General features: G+C 46.0%; 1 protein-coding gene across 1 annotated transcript in view; it reads left to right on the top strand.

Annotated features, from left to right (window-relative positions):
- LOC113406517 (protein zyg-11 homolog B) overlaps nt 1–12,190 on the top strand; it is a 29,019-nt gene extending 16,829 nt beyond the window's left edge. Inside the window, exons 9-12 of the mRNA XM_026651774.1 lie at nt 381–578; nt 681–733; nt 2,514–2,611; nt 10,925–12,190. Coding sequence (XP_026507559.1) covers nt 381–578; nt 681–733; nt 2,514–2,611; nt 10,925–11,115 — 540 coding nt within the window. The 3' untranslated portion in view covers nt 11,116–12,190. The remainder of the gene's footprint in view (nt 1–380; nt 579–680; nt 734–2,513; nt 2,612–10,924) is intronic.
- The last annotated feature ends 563 nt before the right edge of the window (nt 12,191–12,753 follow it).

Below are 12,753 nucleotides of genomic sequence, written 5' to 3'. Positions count from 1 at the left end.
AAGGTTAAAGGTTGAAAGTCAATGGGACTTTAGGGTCCTAAATCACTCTGGGTAAATTCTCAAAAGGATCTGTTTAGAAGTTTTTATTCTTTTTTAAAATAAGAGCATAAATAAGTTAGTGATCTATGTCTTAATGGTTTGAGGGAGTCTTTCATGGAAGGGAATGTTGGAGGTAGGAAGTGAAAGCCATTAACTTTTTAGACAAATTCAGAGTAAAACGGGGAGATTTTCAAAGGCAAAATTGGCAATTAGATGCCTAGCTCCCATCTATGACTTTGAAATTTGCCTCTAATATCAATACATATAACTGAGTTAAAGTTAGACACCCATTAATACATCATTATTTCTATTGATATTTTCTCAATTCTGTTTTCCTACAGAACAACATAGCAGAAGTGAAAGAGCTACATTCTGAGCTAATGTGGAAGGACTTCATAGACCACATCAGTAAACTATTGCACAGTGTTGAGGTAGAAGTCAGTTACTTTGCAGCCGGGATTATTGCTCACTTGATATCTCGAGGAGAGCAGGCCTGGACATTGAGTCACACTCAGAGGACATCTCTTCTTGAACAACTGGTACAGAAATAGCTAAAAATATTCCCTGCTTTTGTGTTATATTAATGTTAATTGCCTGTAATTAGCATTAAGTATTTCAGCACTTGGTTCTCTATCTTGCAGCACTCAGCCATTTTGAATTGGCCAACGCCAGAATGTGAGATGGTTGCCTACAGGTAACTATTGCCTTGATTTAAAGTTTGGAAAATACTAATTCTAGCACCCTTCAACTTGCTCTAAAAATTACAGATCTGTGCCTGAAGCATTGTAGGCTGCCTGCCAAACCATGCTTCTGGACTGTAACCTCTAATATCTCACCTTGGACAAGGTGGCTTGACCTTTGGGAGTGAAGGGGGAAATGTGTCAGCCTGGGTCTCCTTTCAGAGCCAAATATAGGGCTGTTCTTTTCCTGTCTCCTACTACAGCCTGCCTTACCTCTTTAGCTAAACTTTCGAATTAATATTCAAAGGATCATATGAAGAAACTAAACAGCATATTAGCTATTGAGCTACAGTAATATAGGGTGGTATTGTATGCCACAGATTCTGGGTTTTAAGGCTGGAAAGGACCATTAGATCATCTTGTATGACCTCTTCTATAACACAGGTCAGGTACTCCTGCCTGTAAGTAATGTGAGGCACCAGATGCTATGGCAGGGGTGGGCAAACTATGACCCGCGGACCGGATCCGGCCCCTCAGGGCTTTGGATCCAGCCCGTGGGATTGCCCCCTGTGGCACCGTGGGCCTGGCATCACTCTCAGAAGCGGTCCCCGGGCGGGGGATCAGAGGGCTCCGCATGCGTTGTCCTTGCCTCCAGGCACCGCCCCCCCGCAGCTCCCATTGGCCGGGAATGGGGAACTGCGGCCTATGGGAGCTTCGGGGGTGGGGGGGGAGATTCCTGGAGGCGCGGCAAGGGCAGTGCACACAGAGCCCTCCGCCTCCCCTCCCCCAGGGGCGACAGCACTTCCTGGAGCAGCGCGGGGCCGGGGACAGGGCAGGCATGCAGGGAACCTGTCCTGGCCCAAGTGCGCGCTGCTGCCACCCTGGAGCCGCTTTAGGTAAGCGGCGCCAGGCTGGAGCTTGAACCCCTCCTGCACCCCGCCCCCCAACTCCCTGCCCTAAGCCCCCTGCCTGCACCTCGCATCCCTCCTGCACCCCAACTCCCTGCCCTGAGCCCCCTGCTGCACCCTGCACCCCTCCTGCACCCCAACCCCTGCCCTGAGCCCCCTCCCGCAGTCCGCACCCTTCCTCTGCCCCAATCCCTTGCCCTGAGCCCCCTCCTGCACACCACACCCCACACTCCCTCCCAAACCCCTGCATACAACCGGCCCTGCATACAATTTCCCCACCCAGATGCGGCCCTCGGCCCAAAATGTTTGCCCACCCCTGTGCTATGGCTTAGAGTCATGATTTACTAGTAAATAACATAAATAAACTATTTTAAGCCCTGGGAACAAATGTCAAATACTGCATCCAAGACTCTAACACAGCGGTTACACCCAAAGTGGGTTGAGACCCTATTGTAATGGGGTCGCCAAGACTGGCATTAGACTTGATGGGACCCAGGGTCGAAGCCCGAGTCCCACCGCCCGGAGCCAAAGCCCGAGCCCCACTGCCCGGGGCCAAAGCCCGAGGGCTTCAGCCCTGGATGGCGAGGCTCAGGCTTTGGCCCCCCCACCTGGGCAGTGGAGCTTGGGCTTTGGCTCCTCTGCCCCGGGTGGTGGGGCTTGGGCGGGCTCAGGCTTTGGTCCCCCCTACTGGGGTCATGTAGTAATTTTTGTTGTCAGATGGGGGTTGTGGTGCAATGAAGTTTGAGAACCCCTGCTCAAACATATCACAATTGTCTTTCTTACCTAGACCCTTAACTAAATATGTAGTGAAGGTATGGTCTCGGTAGTAATGGTATCCAGTAGCCAAATGAAGTGCTGAGCATCTGTTTTTGTTTTTTATCTGTAGGTCTTTCAATCCTTTTTTCCCACTACTTGGCTGCTTCATGACGCCTGGGGTTCAGCTGTGGGCAGTGTGGGCCATGCAGCATGTCTGCAGCAAAAACCGTATGTACTAGGAATAAAACTACATTTAAATTCCTCTCTCTTAACATATAGTCTACCAGGATAACTAAAAGAATCCAGGAAGTTCTAATGGTCTTCATCCTTAACTCTGATGGGAAAAGACATGTTAAGGTTTTGCTTAAAATAGGGGCAGAAACTCTTTTTAAACTATACTATTTTATCTACATAGATTTTATTTTTGATATGCAAATTAATTCAAAATAGATGCATGTTAAACAAATACTTCATTGGGCTTTCTAGAAATGCATTTTGTTCAGAAATTTCAGCAATAAATAAAATATAAAGTTATGGACAATATAAATTCTGATTCCATTTAAAGAAGACCAGAGAGTATAGCAAGCAGTAATCTCCTGGGGATTTGTGGTCATCCTGGTTCTTCTTCGAGTGCTTGTTCATGTCAATTCCATTCTAGGTGTGTGCGTGCACAGTCATCGGAGACTTTTGCCTTAGCAGTATCCGTAGGGTTGGCTGCGGCGCCCCCTTGAGTGCTGTGCTCATGTGGCGGAATATCAGGCACCGCCGACCCTACGCCTTCTCAGTTCCTTCTTACCGCCCATGATGGTTGTTTGGAGCGCCTTGTCTTGCATTGCAAAAGTGTTAGCAGTTTTTTCAACCCATTGTTCTGTCTCCTCTGTAGTTAGTTTTTAGGTACTTTAGTTTGACCAAGTGTTAGATAGTTTTAGTAGTTAGTCCTGACTGGGACTTCGCTGCGGAGCGGGGCATGTCCGGTTCCCCAGGCTTTAAGCCATGTTCATCGTGTACCCAGCTGATGCCTATTAGTGACCCCCACGATAGCTGTTTGAAGGGTCTGGGGGAATCACACAGAAAAGACAAGTGCAGGATCTGCAAGAACTTTCACCTTTGAACTCAAAAGGAGTGGGATATCCGCTTGAGGGCTCTCCTCATGGAGGCTGCACTTCATCCTGGGTTGGAGCCCTCCCAGTTGTAGTCCACGCTAAGTACTTCGGTATTGGTGTGCAGCACAGCACACTGCCAGCACCAGAACCTGCTCGGCACCGTTCCCCTTCGCTGGTGCCCAAGAAGCAGCTGAAGCCCAAAGGCCCATCAGCACCCCAGGACAAAGGGGCTTCGGGCAAAGGATCTGTGCTAGGTCACATGCCCACCCCGGAGCTGTTGTGGTCTGACCCCCTAGCCCAGTCAGGGATCTGCCTCCGATTCCTCAGAGCGGCAGGGGATCCTGGCTCGTAAGGCCACTAGTGCCCGAGGTGGCCCTGGCAGCCAAGAACCAAGTAGACTGGCCCGCACCTCAGGTACCAAGCCAGGCGATGGACCCGGTTAAGGCCCAGATCTCTAAGGGCAAGCCGGTTATGGGACCTCCCTCCAAAGCAATGGAGCATCCTTGGTCCCCAGATTGCAGGCATTGATTCCCGTCACCACGGCATAGGACCCCGGTGCTGCAGCCTCGATCTCTGGTTAGAAGACCCAGGTTCGTAGGCAGGAGATTTAGACTGAGCTGGATGAGCGAGCATCTCAGATGGGTGATTAAGAAAAAACAGAAAGCGTACAAGGAGTGGAAGATGGGAGGGATCAGCAAAGAAACCTACCTTATTGAGGTCAGAGCATGTAAAGATGGAGTGAGAAAGGCCAAAAGCCGTGTAGAGTTGGACCTTGCGAGGGGAATTAAAACCAATAGTAAGAGGTTTTATAGCCATATAAATAGGAAGAAAACAAAGAAAGAAGAAGTGGGACCGCTTAAGACTGTAGATGGAGTGGAGATTAAGGATAATCTAGGCATGGCACAATATCTAAACTAATATTTTGCATCGGTCTTTAATGAGGCTAATGAAGGATTTAGGAATAGTGGCAGCGTGATGGATGGGAATAAAGGAGGGGGGGTTGACATTATCGTATCCGAGGTAGAAGCCAAACTCGAACAGCTTAACGGGACTAAATCGGGCGGACCGGATGATCTTCATCCGAGAATATTAAAGGAACTGGCGCGAGAAATTGCAAGCCCGTTAGCGATAATTTTTAATGAATCTGTAAACTTGGGGGTGGTACCGTTGGACTGGAGAATAGCTAATGTGGTTCCTATTTTCAAGAAGGGGAAAAAAGGTGACCCGGGTAACTACAGGCCTGTTAGTTTAACATCTGTAATATGCAAGGTCTTGGAAAAAATTTTTGACGGAGAAAGTAGTTAAGGACCTTGAGGTCAATGGCAATTGGGGCAAATTACAACACGGTTTTACGAAAGGTAGATCGTGCCAAACCAACCTGATCTCCTTCTTTGAGAAAGTAACAGATTTTTTAGATAAAGGAAATGCGGTGGATCTAATATACCTCAATTTCAGTAAAGCGTTTGATACGGTACCGCATGAGGAATTATTGGTTAAATTGGAAAAGATGGGGATCGATATGAAAATCCAGAGGTCGATAAAGAACTGGTTAAAGGGGAGACTGCAGCGGGTCATACTGTAAGGTGAACTGTCAGGTTGGAGGAAGGTTACCAGTGGAGTTCCTCAAGGTTCGGTTTTGGGTCCGATTTTATTTAATCTATTTATTACTGACCTCGGAACCGAATGTAGGAGTGGGCTGATAAAGTTTGCGGATGATACAAAGTTGGGAGGTATTGCCAATTCGGAGAAGGATCGGGATATCCTGCAGGGAGATTTGGATGACCTTGTAAACTGGAGTAATAGTAATAGGATGAAATTTAATAGTGAGAAGTGTAAGGTTATGCAATTAGGGATGACTAACAAGAATTTTAGTTATAAGCTGGGGACGCATCGATTGGAAGTAATGGAAGAGGAGAAGGACCTCGGAGTTCTGGTTGATCGCAGGATGACTATGAGTCAGCAATGTGACGTGGCCGTGAAAAAAGCTAATGCGGTCCTGGGATGCATTAGGCGAGGTATTTCTAGTAGGGATAAGGAGGTGCTGGTTCCGTTATACAAGGCACTGGTGAGACCTCATTTGGAGTACTGTGTGCAGTTCTGGTCTCCCATGTTTAAAAAGGATGAATACAAACTGGAATGGGTACAGAGAAGGGCCACTAGGATGATCCGAGGAATGGAAAACCTGTCGTATGAAAGGAGACTCGAGGAGCTTGGTTTGTTTACCTTAACCAAAAGAAGGCTGAGGGGGGATATGATTGCTCTCTTTAAATATATCAGAGGGATAAATACCAGGGAGGGAGAGGAATTATTTCAGCTCCGTACTAATGTGGACACGAGAACAAATGGATATAAACTGGCCGTCGGGAAGTTTAGGCTTGAAATTAGAGGAAGGTTTCTAACCGTCAGAGGGGTGAAGTTCTGGAACAGCCTTCCGAGGGTAACAGTGGGGGCGAAAGATCTCTCTGGCTTTAAGATTAAGCTTGATAAGTTTATGGAGGGGATGGTTTGATGGGATAACGTGATTTTAGTCAATAGGTCAATAACGTGCCATCGCTGGTAATTAGTAACAATGGTCAATGATGGGATATTAAAAGTTACTACAGAGAACTTTTTTCCGGAGGGTCTGGCTGGATAATCTTGCCCGCATGCTCGGGGTTCAGCTGATCGCCATATTTGGGGTCGGGAAGGAATTTTCCTCCAGGGTAGATTGGCAGAGGCTGGAGGTTTTTCGCCTTCCTCCGCAGCATGGGGCGGGGGTCGCTTGCTGGAGGATTCTCTGCGACTTGAAGTCTTTAAATCATGATTTGGGGACTTCAACAGCTGAGTCAAGAGAGAGAATTATTCCAGGAGTGGGTGGGTCCGCTTTTGTGGCCCGCATCATGCGGGAGGTCAGACTAGATGATCATAATGGTCCTTTCTGACCTTAAAGTCTATGAGTCTCTAACACCAAGGTTGCCACCTATGAGGCGTGGGATGCCTGAGTTGCGATGCCCATCCCTGTATCTGCGGTACCTCCAGCCTCCCGCCAGAGATCGCTGCAGTGCAGATCCTCATCGCCTAGGCAGTCCCCCTGGTGTCAATCTCTCTCGGTGCGGGATCGTTCCCGGTCGTGGCACCAGTCTCCGACTCCCCGATACTGCTCTTCAGGCAGGCACTGTTTCCTTACCGGTCGCCGACCAGGGTCAGCTGACAGACTTGGGCATCTACGGCTGTGCTCTGGTTGCCAGAAAGGCAGTGGTCCGAGATGGAGGGAGAGTTCAGCCCCTCACCTAGGTGGCTGCTCCATTTCGTCTACCGCTCCGGCTGGATTTGCTGTCACAAAACCTCAGCACCTTCCTGCACACGAACCTAGCAGCATTGCACTTAACGGCTTGGCTGCTGCATGGCTAAATGTGGAGGAGCAGGAGTGCTCGGCTGGAGTCCAGCAAGTCTTGCTGGCCGGAGAAAGCCCTCCACTAGAGTGACCTACACAGCCAAGTGGAGGAAGTTTATGTGCTGGTCCTCAAATAAAGGCATTCAGCCCGAGAAGTCTTTGCTGCATTTAATCCTGGACTACCTTCTGCACCTCAAGCTCCAAGGCCTGTCCCTGTCATCCATTAAGGTCCATCTGGCTGCTATTTTGGCTTTCCACCTGCCATTAGCGGGCAGGTCGGTTTTCATCCATGGCATGACTGTCAAGGGCCTTGAGTGCCTCTACTCACACATCAGGGACTCAGTCCCTCCGTGGACCTAAATCTCGTGTTATCTTGGCTCATGGCACCCCCCGCCCCCTTTGAGCCTCTGGCTTCCTGTTCTCTCCTCCTCCTCCTTCCTTGGAAAGTTGTGTTCTTGGTTGCAATAACCTCAGCCTGCAGGGTCTCTGAGATTAGGGTACTTACTTTGGAACCGCCCTATACAGCTTTTACAAGGACAAGGTCCAACTGTGTCCACACCTGGCCTTCCTGCCCAAGGTGGTCTCCCAGTTTCATGTGGGCCAGGACGTTTATCTACCCGTCTATTTTCTGAAGCCCCATAAGTTGGAGGAGTGTTAGCTGCATTCCTAGATGTTAGAAGGGCGCTAGCCTTCTACATTGAACGGACCAAGCCACTCCGCAAATCTACACAGCTGTTCGTTGCAGTGGCCAACAGAATGAAAGGTCATCCAGATTCTGCTCAAATAATTTCTACTTGGATCACCACCTTCTTCGCTACTGCTATGACCAGGCGAAGGTGCCACCTCTAGTGATTGTCACCGCCCACTCAACCAGGGCGCAAGCCTCTTTGACAGCTTTCCTAGCCCAAGTGCCTATCTAGGACATCTGTAGGGTGGCCACCTGGTCATCAAGCCACACGTTCATGTTCTATTACGCGCTTACCCAGCAGGCCTGGGATGATCCTGGCTTCGGTAGAGCAGTATTGCAAGCCACTAGGCTGTGAACTCCAAGCTCATGTCCGAGGATACTTGTGAGTCACCTAGAATGGAATCGAGATGAGCAAGCACTCGAAGAAAAAACAGTTACCTACCTTTCGTAACTGTAGTTCTTCAAGATGTGTTGCTCATGTCCATTCCATTACTGCTCTCCTGCCCCCTGTCAAGATTTGCCGGCAAGAAGGAACTGAGAGAGCGTAGGATTGGCGGTGCCTGAAATGCCAACGCATGAGCACGGCACTCAAGGAGGATATCGCTAAGGCAAAAGTCTCCGACAACTGTGCACGTGGGTGCGCAAAACCTAGACTGGAAGGGACATGAGCAACGCATTTCTAAGAACAACAGTTACGAAAGGTAGGTAACCGTTTGTTTTATTCTAATCTCCATTCTGCAATCATAGAATCATAGGATTGGAAGGGACTTCAGAAGGTCATCTAGTCCAGCCCCCTGCTCAAAGCAGGACCAATCCCCAGACAGATTTTTACCCCAATTCCCTAAATGGTCCCCTCAAGGATTGAACTCTCAACCTGGGTTTAGCAGACCAATGCTCAAACCACTGAGCTATCCCTCCCCCCCCATGACTTGCTGTGTATCATGAAGTGGGTTTCTTAATATCAATGCCCCATTTGAGATCTGATGAAAGGTGCCATAAGAGAAAAGTATTAATTCCCTTAGAGTACCTAAATGCAACATGACTGAACAAACTCACTACTTTCAATGCTCATTGTTTCTATTTCTCATGTGATTTAGGTGCATGTGCCCTCACTGCTCTCCATACTGTATGTGTATAGCAGCTTTCCTCTCAGAGATCAATGAGTTACTTTCAGTGCTGGTGTGTAATGCCATTAACCGCAATAGCTTTGTGCCTGCTTATATCAGGGCCAAAAATCACTTCTTCCAGAACAGAAATGCATGTATACAACAGCACACCGTAACAGTGCATAACAGATTACCACAGGAAGGGAAAACTCCATTCCTTAGCTTTTTGGGCATATGCTTAGTGCTGTATAAATGTTCTGTAGGGATTTTCTTCTAGGTGTATACTGGTCCTAGGTCCAGGGTGACCATTCCCAGATTGAGAGATGAGCTGACAAAGCTGTATTATTGACCGGCCTAAAGATAATGGAGTGTATAACTAGGACACTGTAACCTATGTGGCAACATTAAACTGAAATTGCAAAGCAGGGACTCCAGCCTATCCCAAGCCCTTTTCTCCTCTGTGTCCCCCACATTACTATCAGATCAGTATAGTGCCTGTTATATAACTTATTAATTTTGGTATGTATGTTGGGAGGGATAGCTCAGTGGTTTGAGCATTGGCCTGCTAAACCCAGGGTTGTGAGTTCAATCCATGAGGGGGCCATTTAGGGATCTGGGGCAAAAATCTGTCTGGGGATTGGTCCTGCTTTGAGCAGGGGGTTGGACTAGATGACCTCCTGAGGTCCCTTCCAACCCTGATATTCTATGATTCTATACTGACCTAAATTCTAAATTTTCCATTTGCTGCAGATATTTGAATTGACAGTGAGTAATGGCCTGATAGAAATTGTCAGCATAGGGAAAGCTGGAGAAATTGGTAGCTAGGTAACAAACCTAGGAATTACCATACAGGATCAGACCAGTGGTCCACCTATTCCTATATGCTGTCTCCAACAGTGTCCAGTACCAGATGCTCCCAGAGGAAGGTGTGAGGAAACCCCATGGTAGATAGCTATAGAGTAACCTTCTTGTAGAGGAATCTTCCTAACTCATCATTTAGAGATTGCCCTGTGCCCGTAAGCATGAAGGTTCAGTTGGGGAAGCATGGGAGCTTTTGGTTATTGATATCCAGGAGGTGGTGGGGCTTTTGGTATTGGGGACAGGACAGAGAACTTTAAGGTTGGGAGGAGTAGGGTTTAAATTCCTGGGGGTGGGTGGTGGTCCCTTTTTGTCCCCCCCACCCCCATTGACAACCCTTGATAAGAACTAGCTGCCCATCTGAACCGTGCCCCAATATCCCACACAACATCCAAAATTGACAACTAAGTATATTGACTTGATTCTGCTAAATTTGATCAGCAGTGAAATATTTAATGTCCGTGCTTAAATTGTTAACCTCCGTGTCCCCCCCACTGAGGTGAATGGGGACAGTTCAAACTTCTCCGAGCTGTTGTTTGTGAATAGATTTGTTGACAGATATTTGTAGGCAACTATCACTCCATTAAGTTACATTAGCCTCATGATTTGAAAGCTTTCTTTACAACCGTGAGAGACTTAATTTTCTAAAAATGAAAACTCAGATTCTCAAGCTAAGCTGTACTCCGGGTTAATTGTGCATTTTTGCATTATATACGTGGCTCCAGATATGATCAGTGCTCCTGTATGTAAGAATGCTGAAGTCATATATAGTTGAAATGTGTGTTACATACCTTTTTAAGTCAATAATACAAATGGTCAGAAATATGGAGTTTTGTATCAGGGGGAGGGGTGCATTCCTGGCAACTTACAGTAGGTACCATTTTAAAAAGTTGCATTTATCAATGGTCAGTGCACTGGGTTTCTGTGAAATTTTTTCCTGTTCACAGAATGGGGCAATATTAATATTGTGATATCTCTGATACTGTGTCATGCTAACTGATACATACTGCAGTCACCAATAACAGCAGTTTGTCTGTTTAGGTACTTACTTAGATCACATTAGCATGTGAGTGCCAAAAATATTAGAGTGTATCATTGCAACACAAATGGGAGAGAGAGAGAAAAAAAAGTATTATCCACATTTTATAGGGTGTCACAGGAAGTCAGTGGCAGAGCTGGGAATTGAACCCAGATGATATGAGGCCTAGTCAAAGATCTTAACCACAAGAGCCTTCTTTCCCATTACAATGAAATTTTACTGAATGACAATGCAATTTTGCAGACACTTTTTCAAATTTCCTAAATGTTGACTGGAATAATAGATAGATCAGTGTTAACTCCACCACCTGAGTGTATTTCACAACTGGTTTTCTTCTCTACAGACAGTTAACTTTTTTGTATATCTCATTTCAGCTGCCAGGTATTGCAACATGCTAATTGAAGAAGGTGGATTGCAGCACTTATACAACATCAAGGAAAATGGCCAAACTGATCCAGATGTCCAGCGAATTGCAATTGCCATTCTAGATAGCTTAGAAAAACATATTGTACGTCATGGGAGACCACCTCCATGTAAAAAGCAGCCACAAGCCAAACCAAACTGAAAGCTGCAGGTATAAGTTTGTAAACCATCCTCTCTGTAATAATTCTTTATCACGTGTGTAGTTGGAGTTACTTGTACTACAGTGGTCACCAGTGAAGTTATTTGCTAACAGTTGTGGTACTGGATACCACTTGTGGTAACTCATGGGCAAATGTCTACTTTAATGACAACTTCTGAGGGGATCTATGATCAATGCTTGATCTAGTCATACCTATAGGATTACTGATGACTACAGCAAGGTGGGACTTGAATAGTTTGGAATGCACATCCAAAAACAAACCTCTAGGAATATCTTGTTTTGTGACTTAATTGTGGGACAGAAAGCTTGTTTCATCCCTGTCATTGTTGAATATAGAACTGTTTATCAACTCAGTGTTTGAATAGAACTGTCTGCAAGAGTGGTGAATCTCACAATCACAGCTTTAAACAAAAATTCACGCATGCACTCATGTAACTAAGGTAACCAGAATGTCCCATTGTATATGGACCCTCCATAAGCCCAACTAAGTCTTCAAAACTCCTTGTCTTGGGACCTGCAAGCTGTGTCCTTTGTCTCTCCAGCACTAGACTGTTGTCTTTTCCAGCTGTTGGCTTCCCATGACTCATCTATGCTGCCTCAGCAAGGTTAGGATTAGCACTGCTTTGGTGCAAATGGGAAACACTGAATTGCCTGCTCTGAAGGAAAGCAATATAGGTACAGGTGGCAGTGGGGGACAGGGGAAAGCTTGAAATGCTAAGAGGATAAACTGAGTTTGACTTTCAAACTTAAAACTAAGGGTTTTTTTTAAGGAAGTGGTAGGAGAAGGAGGGAGCTCCACATCACAGCTCAAAATGTTAGTTGAAGTAGGATAGCCCTTCTCATCACATGGAGCTGCATGTCCTGACAGGAGAACCAGGATATTTGGTCATCTTTTTATAACAGATTATTGATTGCTTTGCCATTTCTTGTACATATTTTGTCAGTATTGTGCAGTGATTTGTATTCCCAATGCATTACAGTGCAAAATATCACCCAACATCATATATAAGGTCCTTTGTAAATTGCATTGTTGTGCGGAGTGTGAAATTTTACATAAAGCTGTCAATGGTAAAAAGGTATTTCTTCCTCTGTTATTTATGAGTTTAAAAGCTGTGTTGAATGAAATGGAGATTCCACAGCGTACAGATGCTTGATTAAATACAAGTGATGGAAGCAAGCTACAACATGAGCTCAAATTCCCTTCATTTCAAAGCATTGTTTACTAATTCTCCTTGTACTGTCTAATGGCTGTCTTCGCATCTCCCTGCCAAACAATGGAGCAGGATTCTACTATTGTTGAACTTATTGGCATTTTAGTTCCAATTCCTGAAGAGAAAATCGCTGTACTGTTTACCTTATGGGAAAGGGATGACTGACACAACACCTCTTTACTTCACTATAATAGAGTTAACACACCATCTACAATCTTGAATAGTTTCATTACGGTGTGTGTGTTAGAAACATTAACAAAGTGCTTTAGTAATGTTACCATTACCACATTGCATAATGCTTTGTTTTGTACTCAAGGTATTATCTGGGTAGCTTCATTCCTCTACATACATCTGAATGTATGTAGTTTCCTTGACCCAAAAAGAAGTGAAAATTGTCAGACATAAAATT

The sequence above is a fragment of the Terrapene carolina genome, unplaced genomic scaffold (assembly GCF_002925995.2).
Source record: "Terrapene carolina triunguis isolate 2854851 unplaced genomic scaffold, T_m_triunguis-2.0 Scaffold102, whole genome shotgun sequence".
Taxonomy (NCBI): Eukaryota; Metazoa; Chordata; order Testudines; family Emydidae; genus Terrapene; species Terrapene triunguis.
This window is presented reverse-complemented; position numbering and strand designations above follow the sequence as displayed.